This window comes from Argiope bruennichi, chromosome 5 (assembly GCF_947563725.1).
Source record: "Argiope bruennichi chromosome 5, qqArgBrue1.1, whole genome shotgun sequence".
NCBI lineage: Eukaryota > Metazoa > Arthropoda > Arachnida > Araneae > Araneidae > Argiope > Argiope bruennichi.
The window spans coordinates 15,957,087-15,975,692 of record NC_079155.1 but is presented as its reverse complement, the minus strand read 5'-3'; the positions used below and the strand labels follow the sequence as shown (position 1 = coordinate 15,975,692).

General features: G+C 28.6%; 1 protein-coding gene across 3 annotated transcripts in view; it reads right to left on the bottom strand.

The window, feature by feature from the left end:
• Window positions 1–339: 339 nt before the first annotated feature.
• Window positions 340–18,606, bottom strand: part of LOC129968726 (PR domain zinc finger protein 10-like) — a 31,627-nt gene continuing 13,360 nt past the window's right edge. For 2 of the 3 annotated variants that reach the window (XM_056082908.1, XM_056082909.1), the window contains exons 10-24: window positions 18,449–18,604; window positions 17,330–17,439; window positions 16,467–16,719; window positions 15,406–15,593; window positions 14,829–14,906; window positions 12,918–13,075; window positions 12,150–12,441; window positions 11,099–11,358; window positions 10,882–11,005; window positions 10,107–10,394; window positions 9,746–10,018; window positions 8,500–8,688; window positions 6,588–6,731; window positions 3,912–4,219; window positions 340–2,313 (exon numbers count right to left, since the gene is read on the bottom strand). In XM_056082908.1, coding sequence (XP_055938883.1) covers window positions 2,223–2,313; window positions 3,912–4,219; window positions 6,588–6,731; window positions 8,500–8,688; window positions 9,746–10,018; window positions 10,107–10,394; window positions 10,882–11,005; window positions 11,099–11,358; window positions 12,150–12,441; window positions 12,918–13,075; window positions 14,829–14,906; window positions 15,406–15,593; window positions 16,467–16,719; window positions 17,330–17,439; window positions 18,449–18,604 — 2,912 coding nt within the window. In that variant the 3' untranslated portion in view covers window positions 340–2,222. The remainder of the gene's footprint in view (window positions 2,314–3,911; window positions 4,220–6,587; window positions 6,732–8,499; window positions 8,689–9,745; window positions 10,019–10,106; window positions 10,395–10,881; window positions 11,006–11,098; window positions 11,359–12,149; window positions 12,442–12,917; window positions 13,076–14,828; window positions 14,907–15,405; window positions 15,594–16,466; window positions 16,720–17,329; window positions 17,440–18,448; window positions 18,605–18,606) is intronic. The other variant, XM_056082910.1, reaches the window with a different exon arrangement.

Sequence of the window (18,606 nt, the reverse complement as noted above, 5' to 3'; positions counted from 1 at the left end):
TGTTATAAGATGTTTTAGGGAATTATTATCTTATATTTACTTGGTTAAACAGAAATGAAATAATCTTCAGGGTTTTAGGATCAACACAGATTAACTATAAGAGTAAAATGAGAAACGTTGATAACCTTATCAGAGATTGCTCTAAGGATGCAATTATGACTGATGGAGAGGGAAAAAGTCTGCTTCTGTAATACTTGATGCCCAGTAACTTAGAAAAGATGAATTAAAGGTACGTGATTAATTGCTGATTATAAATATGTATTAACTAATACAAAAGTCCATTCAAATACATTCAAACTTAGTTTTTTTTATTTCTGGTGATTCAAAAATGATTACATCAAATTCAAGAAAATTTGAATGAAAAACTTAATTCAGGGTTAACAATTTCATGCAACATAAAAATTCGACATTTTATTACAGATTAAAAAAAAAAAAAATAGCACAACAGCAGGTACAAAATTGGTTAAAAACAACTAGTAACTTTGGAAATGGATAAATTTTAAAAGCTTAATTTTCAATAAATTAACACAAAAAAGTGATAGCTGCCATTTTTATGAGAACACAGAAATATAACATTTTCTAATTCCTTATTCTAATGCAGAAAAATTGAAATATATTCTGCAAGGAAAACTAGGAATAAGATCAATTCTTTTGGCAGTGCTTGGAATTATATAAAGAAGAGAACATTGGGCTTTTTACAAGCTAATTTACTAAAGTAGAAGGAAGTGCAACAACCATCTCTTAAAATTTGAGAATGACATTAGAACAAGTACAACATTATCTATAATATTATACATACGAAGTGCTGTACAAAAAATAAATAACTTGCCAAATACATGAACACTATTTCTTCCTAAATAAATTAGGAAAATTAAACAAAATAAAATCTATATCATTCTACATAAATCTGGAATCGCTGTCATTTCAAGAAACAAAAACACAATTCTGTTAAAAGCTTTTACAAGTATACAATATAAATTAATGATATGAACAGAATTATTCCCAACCAAAGACTTTCATCTAAGAATGGCACATACTATTAATATGAAAATATCTGTAATTCTTTTTATTAGTTTGAAATTTTATATTGAATATATTTCTTTCTAAATATCAAGAAAAATCGGAAAATATATTTTTAAGTACATATTATACAATTAGTAAATTTTCTTAATTTTTTTTTTTTTTTTCACCTGAAAGACATTGAATAACTCCACATTTGTTCAACTTACGAATTTAACTTTGAAACAACTTTAAACTGGTTTCCTGTACACAAAAATCAAGATAAATTTTTAAAAATAAATAAAAATTATATACATTATACATTTAGCAGATGAAAGAATTTGTATGTGCACATAAAGTTTTAAAATGACATTTAAAAGTTGAATAGTTCATCATTAAACAACTTCTAATATAATAATTTCCAAGACATCATAAAATCCTTAACTTTTTTCCTTCCATATACAAATATACAGGTCAAATGCTATCAACAATGAATATGATATACAACATAAAATGAAATTGTGCTGTCACAGCGAGAAAGAGCTAAACAGTGAACCTAAGTAACAAGTGGCTGGTCAGAAGAAATTCTGACACTCAACATTCAAATACTTTCTACTGACAAAAGTAACTTAAGAAAAATGAAACTTGAAAATAAAATGTGTCAAATTTCCATAAGCAAAAATTCAACACATCAATCGACATTTAAGAGCTTACATGACATTCCAAAAAACTAAAGCTTTCAGAAAAAGCAAGCAGTCATCAACAGGAAAAAGGGATAAAATGGCACAAAGTATAGTTTAGAAAGCAATATTAATTATTGCTCTACTTTGCAAGTTTTATCTAGCTATCACATCATTTAAAAGGTTCAAAAAGGTGGGTTTAAAGACATTAAAATCTTTGGTTTGAGTAGACATAGAGCCTATAAGAGAGGTACAGAACCAAGACAAAAATGTTGGTTCCTCTATAAAAAAAATCTGTTTTAACAAGAACCCAAAACTGATCCATCCAGCAAATAATGCTGGGTAGGCATTCAAACAAGACAGGCATCATGCCCTGTCCCCCTCTATTTCTACTACTCCCAAAATGACTTCAACAATAGCTCCTCCTCAACAGCAGTGTGCTCTCACTACAATGTGCAATGGTGCAAGCCCATCAAGGTTGCAGCCATACAAATGGCACTAAATTTATTTTTCAGATTCCATCAAACTTGCCCTCAAATCGGTTCATCGAGCTGGATAGTTGCTCAAACTAGTTGTAACTGCTGTAGGCCAGGACTTGGAGACTGATGTTACAACAACGGCTAACTGTTGCGGGCTGAAAATAGAGAAAAAGTACACAATTTTAAAATACTGAATTATCTATACTAATAATAAAGATGAATGTGTGTGTGCACTAGCAAGTCAGATTGTTTAATCAAGAAACATATGGGAACAGATCTTGGGAGGTGTAAAAATGTGCACCCCAAAGCACGTTTTTTTTTTTTAAATTCTAATTAAAATTTTGATTAATTAAAACTGAATTTTGAATATTTCTGGTGATAACTTTCAAAAATTTTATTGCACAAAAATTATTTTACACCAAATTTTAGAAATTGTTATTCTAGTGATGCCAATTTAATAGTCATGAATTTTTGGTGAATTTCAATAATTTAATTTATTTTTGCCTGATTTACAACATTACACAGTTGCCTTGAAATTCAAACTGTTTTTATGGTTTCATCAAGTATTTAATGAAGCCAGTTTCTTTCATTATTGAAGCTACAGAAGAAGCATTCTGTTTAATATCTGTAACTGTATAGTTTGCAAGACAGATAAATAAAGTGAAATTGCACTATCGCAAAATTTAGTAGATAGATGAACTTGGTATTTACTTTTCAATAGCTCTTTGATATTATGAGCATGTCTCCTTTAGAAAGGTTCATGTACTCAAAAAAAAAAAAAAAAAAAAAAAAAAAAACTTTCATATCAAATAATTTGGCAGAACTATGAACATGAAGTTATACTAAACAATTTGCAAACAAATATAACTGGCAAATCAGCAGGTCACCTGAGGTGACTAGAATGTAATAATGCACATCCTTTCATTATATGGCTTCATGAACAAATATCCAACTAAATCTTTTTGACTTTTGCTGATAGCTAAGCAAAATTCAAATTTCTCTTCCCAAAATGAGGATTTAAAAGCAAAAAAGTATCAAAGTAAAGATATATGGTTCCTTTTACAACACCTGTGGCTGTAACATGTCACAATATAATACATAAAAGAACATAAAGAGTAATTAGAGTTCACCCAGATTACCAGTAAAGGTGTGAAGATAGTGTAGTGGTACAGAATTTGAATTGCTCTAATAATAATAGTTAACAGATTAAAATTTATTTTTGAGATAAAATATATAAAAATTATGAACAGGCACAGAATTTGGGAACAAATATTAGTCATAACCTGAAATTTATGCTTTAAATTCTAATTTAATTTTAATTCATAATACCGATAAGGCTTTAAAATAATAACTATAATGACCCTATCCCAAGCTGTATTATTTAAATTGAAATCTTATGAAATTTCAACAGTATGATTCACAAAGTGGATTAAAGGACAAGCAGGAAAGTCAAGAAAATATTATTTGCATAATTATAAATAAATAAAGAAAGAAAAGGATTAAAAAATCACATCTCAAATTACAAACAATACAATGGATCTCCATTTAAAAAGAAAAATGATTGTCAATCAAAATAAACTATATAGTCATATCAGAAAGAACAGCAATGAAAAATTTTCCTCTCTCTGCAGTGAATTAACTACACCAAACATTTATTTTAAGTTATTTTATATTTTACTAAACATTTATCTTTAAAATGAAATTTTGTTCACAAAATACAAAGTTATGAAAAATATATAGTTTAAAATATTACCTTAATTGCTGCTGTTGTTGATACTGAGCAATAAGTTGATTCAACTGTATTTGATCCAATGGGGTAGCAATACTGGCATCTAGTACCGAGGGCAGGGAAGTAGATGGGGTAGAGTTGGGAGATGGTGTGTCAGGTATAGGAGTAGTGGATGGAGAGGGATTGACTAATGTAGCAGGGGTTGAATGGGACAGTCTGGTCACAAGGTATTCACCAGTTGTTGAGCGATATTCAGGGAAGTTTTGGGTTAGTTCGGACATAGCTTGGGTCAAAAGATCGGCAGTGGGAAGGCCTTCGTGATGAGTTGAGACCTAGATGAAAATGAACGGAGATAAAATAACTATTTAAATATAATATCATTTTTAATAATGATAATATTTTCAAAATAAATTTTAAATAAGTCTATTATAGCCTCAAAAATAGTAAAATATAAGCACAAAAACTTACTTCTGCCTGTAACATAACATGCTCATTTGTTTTTTAAAAACTGCACTATTGTACAAACATATGTTACAGATAACAAGAGGGAAAAAAAGTCAACTCTTATTTGACATAAATAATTAAAGGTATTTTATTTTTTGACAAAATATTCTTTAATCTTTTGCAGTGGGAAAGGTAAATAAATGCATATCCAATTACTAATAACAAGTTATCATCTGAGAATTAATTAATAATAATAAATATTTTTGCAAAAAAATTCATTGCAATTAAGTACTGAAATAAAGATTTTTCTCTAATTAAAATGGTATAAGAGAGAAGACGTCCAAATGCACAAACTTTCAAAGCCTTTATTCTTTAAACATTATGGTCCTTATTTTTCAATTTTATTAAGAAATTCCTTATTTCAGTTTTTTTGTATATCAGTGTCCCCAAACAGCTGCCATTGTCTTTTTCCCATTGCTGATGACTGTCTGCAAAGAGTTAAATCACTTGCTTTCACAGAGACTTATATGAAGCTTCATTAAATGAAATTGGATTCTCACAAAATTCTATTTCAAGTTTTGGTTTTAACCATATATAATTCAAGATCAATTTAAAAGTCCAATAAATTTAGATTCAACATAGGAAGAAAATAAAACAATTAAGCTCAAATAAAAATTTCAAATGAATTATTTACTTTCAGCAGTTATCAAGCAAAATATTTGTCCAGAGTATTCTCTTATTTTCAAAACATTCCCATTTACTTGATATACTGTTACAAATAACCATGGTCATCAATATACATTCATCTGCAAATAGTATATTTTGTGCATATATTGATGCCCTTTTTATTTATTTCTTATTGTTGTTATGGCACAATAATTTAAAATAACAAGCACATAAATTTTTAAAATATTTCTCTCAACCTGGTATCTTTTATTAATACACCACCAATATCAAAGTTATATGAACTTCAACGCTTATAGTAGAGTTAAAAAGAAAAGTAGAAATAAGAAAATATATTTCTACGAGGGCAAGTAAAAAATTATCTACAATTAGTACTAGTAGCTATGAACGTTTGATCATAAGTCTGCCATTTTCCTTCCTTCTGTTGTGGATATATCATGGCTGCTCCATTAAAAGTTTGCACCAAAGAGGAACAACAAGCGGTGATCCAATTCCTCTGGTCGGAGGATGTCAGAGGGTCAGACATTTGCATCGCAGGCTATCATCGCAATATGGGAGAAGTGCACTATCATGTAAAACTGTGTTTCTGTAGCTCACTTAAAAGTGGCTGAACAAGTGTAACACATGAAGAGGCAGCAGGACGGCCATCAACCTCCACTACAGATGACAACCAGCAGCAAGCTACAGAGATGGTTCTGGCAAATAGGCAAATCACTATTGATGAGGTTGCATCTGCTTTGAACATCAGTCATGGCTCTGCCCATCAAATCATCCACAGTGAGCTCGGTTTTCATACAGCCTGTGCACGGTGGGTACCAAGAAAGCTTACTGCAGAACACAAGCTCACTCGCGTCAACGCTTACCCAATCATTTCAACAACGAAGGTGATGCATTTTTAAGCAGAATAGTCACTGGAGATGAAACATAGGTTCATCACTATGAGCCAGAATCAAAGCGGCAGAGTATGCAGTGAGAACACCCAGGATTTCCAATAAGAAAAAATTCCAAGACTGGACCATTCGCAGGAAAGATTATGTTAAATGTGTTTTGGGACACAAAGGGGGTCATAATGGAAGAGTTTATGGAAAAGCAAAAGACAATCGACAGCGCGAGTTACAGTGAAACGTTGGAAAAGAAGCTGAAGCCAGCAATTTGCCACAAACGTCGAGGCTTGTTATCGGAGAAAGTTTTGTTGTTGGAACACGCTCCCTACAGTCCAGACCTAGCTCTACCTGACTTTTATTTTTTTTTGTCCACTCAAGGATGCTTTGCATGGTCGCCAGTTTGCCTCAGATTTAAATGTGCAAAATGCGATGCAAAAGTGGCTTCATGACCATCCGAAAACTTTTTATTTCGAAGGAATACATAAGCTCATTGACCTTTGGGCCAAGTGCATTGAAAAAGAGGGTGATTACGTAGAAAAATGATGCACCTAGTATAACCCTAGCTTCATGTAAGAACCTGTAGAATGAAAAGTGTAGATAATTTTTGACTTGCCTATGTATTTAAAGAATTTTTGATTTAAGCATTATTAATAAGTGAAATTGCACAAGCAAAGGGGGAATTTCTTACCACTAGAGAATCTTTATCAATGTAATGAATCTTTCGCTTCGAGGCATCAATTAAGACAGTTGAAGGTTCTTGACCAGCTGATCCTACACTCTCAATAACAATTTGTCCAGTAACTTGAGTGCCTTGATCACAAACTGGTTCCACCTGTAAAAATAATTATTTAATTGCATGTAACTAGGTATTCAAAATAAAACAAAAACCAGACAACCATGCAGTAGAGAGCCAGTGGTTTTCCCATAATTAAATAAATTTCCAATAATATTTTTTATGTTCCACAACTTAATCATATTTCACGATTAACTAGCTATTACCCACGACTTCGTTTGCATGGAAATTTTGATGTATATGTATGAGAATTGACTAAGGCATCTTGTGCCTCAATCAATACCCAAGATCCGTTCAAGATTAGGTCATTGTGAGTGCCATCCAGGATATGCAAGATTTCTGATAAAGCATCCTTGTATTTATCCCACATCTGGAGGTGGTTTGATAGTACAAGTGCTCACAAAAATAGCAAACAGGTCATTGTCAACGACAACGCCGCCTGGTCGCCACGGATGTCCTGCAGGCCGCAGTTTAACGCCTCTAATGCATGCTTCTGTGACATTGTGCACTCGTCCCATAATATTAACTTGCACTGCTGCAAAAGGACTCCCTGGCCACTGTTTTTGGTGATGTTGCATGTTGGGGTATCTTTGCTCACAAGATTAAGCATCAGTTAGAAAACGGAATGTGCCATTCAGCCACCGCTAAGCAAAGTTGCAGCAATGCCTGAGGCAGCTACAGCCAGAGCTATATAGCGGTCCTTGTAGAGTTGGGTTAGCAGAGGATTCAAACCAAGTCCGTATTTTTTAAAAATCAAGTCTATTTTATTTATCAATTGAGATATACATAATAGTATAATACAAATAATTTTTAAACTTTTAATTAAAATGAAAATACAGTTGTCAACAATAAGAACAAACTGCGCATGTGTGAATTTTCAACGCGAATTGGATTAACGCATATGTGTGAATTTTCCACACCAGTTGGGGTAATGCAATGCAGATTAGAAACCTTTAATTTCCTTTATTCTGTTTTATTTTAATTTAAAAGTACTTCAGAATGAATCTGAAGGATCGATTAATTAACAATGTTTAATTTTAAATGCATCAAACACTAAGAAAATAAACAGAATCATTTGAAATAATTGGTCGAAAAAACGTTAAGTCTAACCTCGTTAACTTGGGATAAAAAGACTCAGCCGTTCTGACGTGATTGACTAACAAACAGAGGTAAACAAAGAAATGTATCGCCTATGCATACAACAGCTTTTGCTGTTTGCACGTGCACAGTTTAAGATTTTCGTGCATGCACATAATAATTAAAATAGCAATTATAAGTCATATCAAAATAAAAAAATTTTTTATTTTGATATGACTTTAATGTACTAAAACCTTCCCCAATAAATATTCTACAAAATGGTAAAAATATCTCCAATGTCCATTAATTATTTCTCGAGTTTTTGTGGTTCAAACATAGACGCATTCAGGCGACTTCATTTTATACTATGTATAGATTTTATACTAAATGAAACAAAAACTTAGAAATATAAGTGTTTACCTTAATTCAAATAAAATTTAAAGAAACACTATAAAGTAAATTCAATAAAATGTAAACATTTTCAAAACATACTGAGTTATAACACTGTTCAATGTTGACCTATAGAAGTTATAATTAAAATGATAATTTTTATGTAAATTTCTCTTGTTTAAAACTTATGTTTTCCAGTCATATTTAATACATGGTTTCTATAATATGGGAAGACACATGAACATATCAAATGCAATTCCTACCCAAGTTTCCTACAGCTCAATGCATTCTTTTCTTAAATTTTATAGCTTGATTTTAAAGGACAGAATCTAAAACTTACCTTAGTATTGTTGGCAACATAGCTGAGAGCCAGCATGTCCACGTGTTTCTTGCGTTGATGCTGCAATAACTTAGCCTTGCTAGCATACTGTTTGTGGCACCAGCTGCAATGATGGGGATGAGTAGTGATGCTACCAACTGTCTGTGAAAATGTGGGATTTGGCAAACCAGGAATATCAGGTACTCCACCCTTAAGTGACAAAAAAGAAGTTGTTAGTATCTAACTAAAGAAGGAATTTATATCATATAATTCAATAGACCAAAAAGTAATGATTAGTGAATAAAAAAAACTTTTGCCTCATGCAAATAAAACACAATTATTCATTTTTTAATTATTAAATTAATCTGAAATTGAGACAGAGCATTTGCTGAATGCATTAAAAAATCTTATTATAAGTAAAAATATAAAACACGTAGAAGAATCAACTTCTCCGACTCTTCAGTAATTAATCCCTTTTTATATTTTAACTACATAACTGATTAGGGAAACAAAACACTTTTTACACTCGCTTGTATTAAAATCATGTAAAAAAGGAATGAAGCCACAGCAAAAATAACATCAAAGAATTATTTCGAATTTTAAATAAGTTATATTATCCCAAACCGATGATTCAAATATATATTTATCATAAAAGATATAGTATTAATTATGATATCGATTAATATTATAAGATTAATATAGTGCAGTAAAATCAACAGGTCTAATCAAAGAATTAGCACATATACAGCAAATTCATATTAATTATAAAGATAACTTCATCCCATAAAATGTATTGAAGAATAATTTATTTCAAAAGGGTGAAAATACTATTATGGATAAAAATTATAATGAAAACTAACTTTAAAATGATACCATAACCTAATATATAGAAGGAGGGAGAATAAAAAAATGCAGCTGAATACTAACTAAGCCGACATTGATCAATTTAAAGAGAAAAATATGCAGAACTCATTCTAATTGATAATTTTACTACTATCCAAAATGTAATTGAACTTCAGACATTAACCAACTTTAAGTAAAGCATTTTACTTGGATTTTCTTATCACATTTTTCATATCTGAAGTTTATTTTAACATTATAATCAAGAATGAAAAACAATAAAACAGAAAATGATCTGAATAATAATAATAACATATAAGGGGGGAAAAGCATGAAAAATTTACTAAAGTATAATGTTAAATTAAAAAAATAAATACGTTAACATTTACAGTGCATCACATATATCCAGATTGGAAATCCAAATTACCTTTCTTCTGTTACTCATTGGTAGCTCTGAGCCAGGGTGATTTTTAAGGATATGGGCTTTACGTTTGGAACTGGACTTGTATACTTTTTCACAATACTGGCAATAATAATCTCTAGTAGTTTTTAAAATAGGAAGATTCAACTCAGGAACAGTCTCTGGTCTAATATCTGGATGCCTTTTTGCAAGATGATTAACCAACATTCCTCTTCGTTTGAAACCAAGGAGGCAAGTATGACATTTGTAAATAAATCGATGAAAATCTGTTGGCGAGACCTGAAATATATATTTGAAAAACATATTAACTGGAAAATATTATAAAATTAAATATACAAAATAATTAACTCTGAAAATATATATGTACCTTGGGAACAAATTTCTTTGAACCAGATGATTTTGAATTCTTGGCATTCACTTTAGCTTCTCTATCTGGAGCATGCATACGTTTCATGTGCTCTTTCAACTTGTCTTTCCTTTTAAATTGTTTACCACAATTGGCACACAGGAACTCACGGTGATCTGAATGTCTCAACATATGTAATTTCAATTTATCTGGACGTGGAAATATTTTTTCACATTTGTCACAGGGATAACGCCTTTCAGAATGAAATGCTCGAATATGTTTTCGTACTTGATTGTACTCTTCAAATACCTAAGAAAGACAAAATTTAGAGTTTCACCATATACAGAATAATGGAAAATTTTAATTATACAAATGTAAGAAGGAAGTGGACAAAATACAAATTATTACAGTTTCTCAATTGTCTCATTTAACAAACAATTTCACAATTTATAACCATTAAATTCATCTAAAAAATTGATATTCAATGTTCTTATTTCAGAAAAAAAAAAAAAAAAAAGGAACAATAGGTTTTGCTTTAAAATGCTTTTAATAACTAATTACGTAATATAAAAGCAAATTTCAAGGTTGCAAAAGTTATTTTATATTACTGATAAATAAAGAAAATGAGAACAAAAATCATATACTGAAAGTTTAAAAATTATTAACACATTAAAAAACTATTCCTACTTAAAGACAATTATTTTTGTAAAATTAATAAATGCAATTTGAAAGAATAAATAAAATTTTTAGAATGATAAGAATATAACAAAAATATCAATTAGTAATTAGTACTAACTTTATGACAACTAGGACAACGATACACTCCATTTTCATTATGAACGTGAACATGTTCTTTCAAAGCAACAATCTGATCAAATTCCGATTTGCAGATGGGACACTCATACAATTTCCGCTCATCACTAAAATATAATTAATAAAATTAGCCAATACTTATCAAATTTGTGCCAATAACTTATTAAAATTTAATAAGCAAAAATGATGGAAAAATTTACCTATGTACTTTAATATGACATGCCAAAGCTGAATTATTTAAGAATCGCTTATAGCAGATGTCACACTGTAAAGGTTTTGAATCTTCACTTCCATGTACTAGATAATGTCTAATAAGACGCTCATCAGAAGCAAAGGATTTATAACACAAATTACATTTAAAAGGTTTCAAAGGATTAATGATTCCTCGGAAACAACGCTGCTTCCCAATTTTCCCATGAACACTTGCATGCTCTATTAAGTCTCTTCTGGTGGAAAATTCCTATAAAGGAACAAATATATATATATATTCTATCAATAAAGAAACATCGTTCATAAAATTCAATAATATATAAAAAATCAGAATCAATTCATTTAATTTACATCTTTGATTCAGAGACAAAAATGAGAAATATATGAAAACAGATTTATTTTCTTACATTCGCAGTATCTTCCAACTAATATATATATATATTTTAAATTTTTTTTTTACTTTAGAAGTAACAACTTTTGCATAAATTTAAGGTAAAGAACAATTCAATATATTTTTTTAAGTGCATGTTCAAGTTTAATAGTTTAATTTAGTGCATTAACATTTTAAAACACAACTTTAATTCAAAGAAGTCAATCTACAGCTTTTGTAAAAAAAGGATTTTAGAAATATCAGAGTTTGTCAAGAAAGAGAAGCCAAATCAAGTGAAGTGATAAGGTAACAGAAAGCTAAGTTCTTAGCATTTGCCTCCTTCCTTCTAGGTCAGCAAATACCTAAAAGTATTTTAACAACACAGGTAATAACATTTACATATGAGAATATGGATTACTGTCAATTAACAAAAATTTCAGCACAATTACCAAATATCAATATTTTATACCAATTGTTATATAAATACAATAATTTTTTTTTATCAAAATGTTTTCTTTCAGTTATCAACTGCCTCCCCTTCAATTAAAAAAGTACTGTTTGAAAATTTTAAATTAAACAAAATTTATTAAAAAATTCTTCAGTATTTTCATTAAATTCTTATTAAAAATGGAGAAAGGAAAGAAATTTACAGAAGAGAGTAGTGGATTTACCTGAGTGCATTCTGGACATTTATGCAATTCTTCACCCCCTAATTTGCTTTCGTCACTTCCCTCAAAGCCATCTTCAGTACCAATACTACTCTCCAAGAATGGATGCTCTTCACTAAATGCAACGTCTTCAGCCGCATGAGTTAAAGTATGTAGATTAAGTACATTCGAATTGTCAAATGTCAGACCACAATGGATGCAAACCCATTCAGCACCTTGTTTCTTTTTAAATAGAGTTTTCACTGGTTTCATGATTTGCATATCACCATTATCATGCTTATGCCTGCGAACATGCCTAAAAAGATGAATTTAAACACTTAAGTAATATTATGCAATCTTTATTACAATAAACTAATTTCTAGATTAGCAGTATTAAAATTTAAATTATAAGAAAAGTAATTAGAGTAAAATTACTTACAAACTTAGTAAGAAGAAGTTAATAGAATTAACAGATAACTCTAAATAAGAAATTTTATGGTGGATATTGATCCATCAAACCATCTCCAGCCCAAATTTACAATGTAATTCAATTTTGCATGACATTTTCAAACTGATTACTTAAAAAAAAATGGAATTTCAAATATCGAGTTATATTTAAAAAAAAAAAAAAAAAACTTATTAACCAGCTCTTTAAGATAAACCTTTAAAACATGGCAAATGTAATTTCTCTCATTTTTATAGGAAATATTTTGAATACAAATTGCTCTTCAAATACAAACAATATTCAAATGGGCATGCCTCTATATGTAAGTACTAATAAAAAGGACCCACCTGTTCCGATTATAAACATGACTAAATTTGATATCACAAATTGGACATTTGTACTTTTTCTCTCCTGTATGCATAATTAAATGCCTTTGCAAACTGTAATTACGTGGAAAGCTCTTCAAGCAAATATCACACTTGTATTCTTCTTGTTTAGAAGGTATCTACAATCGAGAAACAAAAATATTTCAATTTCTTAATCGCATGCATTACATTTTTTGAAAAAATAATATTCTCAATTTAATAAAAAAGCTGAGTACACATGATTAATGAACCATTCCTTATGTAGAAATTCGCATATTAAGAATCAATAAAGAAAATAAGAAAGTTAATATTTACTTTTTAATTTATCATATTGAGCAGCACCTAAGAGATAAATTCAGTAGAAATGTCTACTAGTTGAGCATTTGATTTATATATTTGAAGCAAAAGCTTGAAAAAAGTTTGTTTTCAATGCAAGAACCTAATAATGCTGAGCACCATCATAGCTATGTTTAACTATCAACTTAAAAAAAAAAAAAAAAAAAAAAAAAATCTTTATTTTACTCAATAACATTCATAGTTAAAGCTATGTAAATTGATTCACAGTTTAGTTAAGAAATTCTGTTTGTTTTATTTGTATTTGTATCAATTATTATTATTATTCAAGAACTAATCACAAAATTTGAAGACTATTATAATAAAAAAAAAAAGTATTGAATTTTCAAAAAGAGCAATAAAACTTTTCCTATCAATGAAGCAAATTTTATTTTCATGCTTCAAAGTGTATTTAAATTAATAAAGCCAAATTCAGTTTAGGAAAGAGGAAAAAAGTTCTATAAAAGCCACTATTTTCTTAATTCAAGGCTTCTTAGACTTCAGAGGCATCAAAAAGCATTTTTGTTTCCCAAAATAAAACATGAGCAGAAATGTAAAAAATTAAACTGACAGTTAAACAAATTTTTTTTTAAAAAATGTTGTTTTACAAAGACAATTTTCAGCCATTTTTAAATATTAACTACCATGTGGATCACTTGAGATCTAAATCTATTTTTTAGATGGATGATCCCTTCTCCACTAAAGTTAAGAGAGAGTATCACTGAATTAAACAATTCAAATTGCAGACTAAGTCGTATCAATGAACTTGGTCCTATTAAAGAAAAGATAGGGGGGGGGATTTTCTCTTCTATACAAGGATACTTATGATATTTATATCAATATCAAATCTCGTCTGAATATTTCAGGAATTAATCACTATATCTGACTGTTAAATAAAGAATACAGCAAAATAAACATTGCTTTAAATTATATTTATACATGATTCAAAAGGTTTGTGGAACTATTTTAAAAATTATGTTGTGCAAAAATCAAAGCCCATAACAATTTCTTTAGAACTTAATTATTTTAAATCTGACTTCTTAAAAATTTTATAATAAATGTTTAAAATGTTCCACTTTTTTAAAAAAAATCATAATTATATTTGCTAAACAAATGACTCATTAATTAGAAGTAACAATTACTTTTTGGGAAAATAAATGTTATTAAAATAATTAAAAGCAGCAAATACTTTTTAATTAAAACTAAATCTGTGGTTCTGTGCATACTATTTAAAAGTATCTTATTTTATATAAACAAACAAAAAATTAAAAGAAAATCAGAAAATCAACTATTACACAATTAATTAGAAGAGTTTGGTAAAGGAATCCTATCTTTAAAGAAATAGCAACACTGATTTTATTAAAATTCTGAAATTGGCTTCCTAAATAAGTTTTAAAATTGTAATTATTTTATGATAGACATTTTCTCTAAAATATTCCCAAACAAGCAATAATGTCCCTATATTCAAGATTCTAAGCTCAAATAACATATCAAATTGCAGCCCCATAGTTTAAGAAGCCCTGATTGATTTAATGAAGGGAAATAAATGAATCAAGAAACCTTATATTTCTTAGGTGGCCTTCCTCTTGCTTTCCTTATTAGAGAATTTTCACCATCTACAGCATTTTCCATAATAGTCTGTATCAATGAAAGATAATTTTATCAATTTTTGTGGAAATTGTAGGATTGAAGATTATAAACAAAGTGAATACATATCTGCAATCTGCACTTAGGACTAATTAAATAATCTTAAAAACAAATCAAAATGTATTTGCTAGAAATAATCTGCTCCCCTCAATCTAAATACAAAATAAATTTTGCATTCTTGAAAAAATAATAAGTACAAAGAAAATACTGAATATGTAGTTTGGTTTATGAAAGTCAGAAAACAAAATTCTTTCACTCTTTCTATCAATTCTTTATTCATATTCATACTTTTAAATCATCATCACTCTCCATTGTCTGATAATTAGGGAAATTTATTTATTGTTTTATTATTTTGATGAAGTTAAATTTAATAACAAATAGCAGCTCAACAAGACGAAACTATAAATATTAATGTTCTATAACATCTGATCAGAATAAGAAAAACAAGACACTATCTTTTGACCAATGATAATAAAAAATATATATTTACTCTTAAACGTGCTGCATGTGCTTTCTTGGCAAACTTAGTTCGGGTTCTTGTTTTATTTCGATTACGAGGAGACCCGTTTGTATTGTTTTCTTCATCATGTTGGTTCAAATGCTTTTGAAGATCAACAGATGTTAAAAATCTTTGATTGCACTCAAAACATGGCCAAGCATTTTCTTGCTCTTCCATAGCTGTAAACAACAAAGTATCCTATTAAATTGAAATACAAATAAAACATAATAACATATATATATTGCTTTTAATGAAACAAAATATCTTAACCAAATGTTTAATTACAATTAATTAAAATTCACTTGCATGATTTTGTAATACATTTTTAAAACATATAACAAATGATTAAATTATATATAATATACTCATGTAGCTGTGATGATGACTTCTTACATACCTTCTTTCCAGGTAATTTACATGCATATAAGCATGTAAATAATAATGCATTTGAAAACTGAATATGTAAAAAACACTGCTTTTCAAATTATAGTCAGAATGAGGGAATAAAACACAAAAAGAAGATTCAAGACATGTTTCTTAGCCCATAACCAATTTCTAAAATTTCAAGGATCTCTATATTCAATTATAAAGTTTAATTTAATAATTTTAATTATTAAATTAAACTTTATCAAACTAATTGAATTACACATTTTATTAATTTAATAATAATGTATATTTAAAATTCAATAGGCTGCAAAAAATTTTCATAATCCGCTACTAATCATTCAGGAACGACAAGAAAATTGAAAAACAATTTCTTATAACTTATAATGTATTATAACAATAAAAAGTTCAAAAGTATTTTATATTCAAGGTTTTGCAAAATGCAAACGCACCATAAAATGGGGAGTATGCCATGCAGCACAGTGTACAATTACATATTAGATGGCATATATATTTAAATTTCATGTAGTAAATATTTTATACGAAAAAAAAATCAACTAATTCCAATTTAAAACAAGAATTTAACACATGGTATAATCAAAATTGGTCATATATGGAAACTATGATTAACTAACTACATCAGATTTCTAAAGGATAAATTTTTTTACCTTTTTTTTCTTCTTCATTAGGTTCTAAAACAGGTAAGCCCCACTTCTCAGCATATGCTGCAGAATACCAAACTCTGAGTTCTGTTTTAGGATTGATAGAACGTGTTGTATTGAAATAAAGAGAATGATTCTGTTGAACAAGAACAAGATTTTGTTCTTTATGAGTCTCTGCTGGTCTCACAAATCGCATCCAATTGCTCATGGATTCATCAGAAGTATCCAAGTAGAGCGCAACATTATTTTCATGTTCTAACTGGAATAAGAAATATATATATTTACAATAAACTAACATTCCACAAAGTTAATAAACTAAACAGTTTAGCTCTTTCAAACAATCCATCAATGATAGTTTAAAAATCTAATCAAACTTTTGATTTAGAATTGACTTACTATGTTATTTCCTATTAAATGTATGGAAAAAAGAAGACTCATAAATTCAAACTGTAAATGAAAATATCTGTAATTCATATTTATTAAAATGTTATAAAATTTAAATCCCCAATTAAAATATTTTAATAACTTGAATAAATATTATAAAATGAAATCATTTGTATTCATTGCATAATATAAAAATAATATATTTTAATCAATACCTGAAAATTCTTATTGTACTTAATGAGGACATAATAATAAATTTCTATTTTTATATTTCGCTTCTAGACATCTCAGTATCTGGAGACAAATTAGCATTGGCTCTCAAATATCATTTTGTTTAATTGAAATAACCCTGAAATCACTACCCTATCACACTGCTGATGTGAAAACAAAAGCAGCAAAATGTTGATACAGGACATGCATGATTATTAAGATTATGTAATAAACAATTTTCATATAAAACACAAAAATTATAAATAAAAACTCACCACTAAAATGAAATTATCACTAGGTGGATCTTCTCTTTTCACTAAAACACCTTCAATTGGACCAAACTGAGTTCTCCTGGGAATAGTTTTCTTAGCAAACACACCATAAACTGGAAAGAAAAAACCTTAATATATTTGAAACTCCAATAATTTGTTTAAATTAATCAGTTTTCAATCAATTATACAGATTAAATTATAAAATCACACTACTTGCAACTTTACTGACAAGATACAGACAGTAAATTGTTCAATGAGAGGATATTACCCTTTAGATATTTCAGATATTTTCTGTTTGTTTTTCTTATTTAATAAAGCTAAAGGAATTTTAGTACCAAAAAATATATATATTTATAGCAGGCATACATACTATTTTTTCTAATTATGAATGTTACAAGATAAATCATAGGTAAATGTGTTATGCAATCTTTTTATATGCACTGTTTCTGCAAGAAATTATTTTTTTCTAGTATTTTTATATTATTTCATATTTTTTTTTCCTTCTATCTGATAAAGCGATATCTGTATTTGTCTATATAAGCAAGGAGATAATTTATAAATTATTATGGCTAGGAAGGAAAACTAGTTTGTTATCTGTACATACATTTTTTAGACATTGTTTACATTGAAATTACCTCAATATACGAAAAAAAAAGTTAATAGCAATGACACAATAGATCATTTTCATATTTCTACGAATTTTTATGAAACATGAATTATTTTTAAAAGTTCAACTGAAAATAATACTACTGTTTACAGACAATGATTTATATAGGAGCCATGGCTAAATATTATTAAACTAATACTATGCTTAGTTTGGCACCAAAATTATGTTAGGATATCACATTTATTTTTAATTCTTACAAAAACAGTATTAAAATTTCTGGAAAGATCATACATTAGATGGAAAAACTGCAGGTTACACTGCTTGATTAATTTTAATAATTTAGATACATGATTAAAAATTTTACGAAAAGAACAATCTAAAAAATTAACTCTTTCCTTCTGAATTAGTCCATCTTTTTTTCATATTAAAAATTAGACAATACAATAAAATGATTTAGAAAACAATATAAGGTCACTATAACATAAGACCAATAAAAAAAATTTCCTATTCAATACCTGGTTCACCTTCGTTATCTACTGAGATCTTATTCACATAGAGATATTGAGCTGGTAAACTTGCCCAAGCTCTACTCAGGACTGGTTTGTCAAATATCAGTTGTATTTTATGTAGTGAACATTCCTTCTCAAAAAATGCACCACAATCTTCACACCCT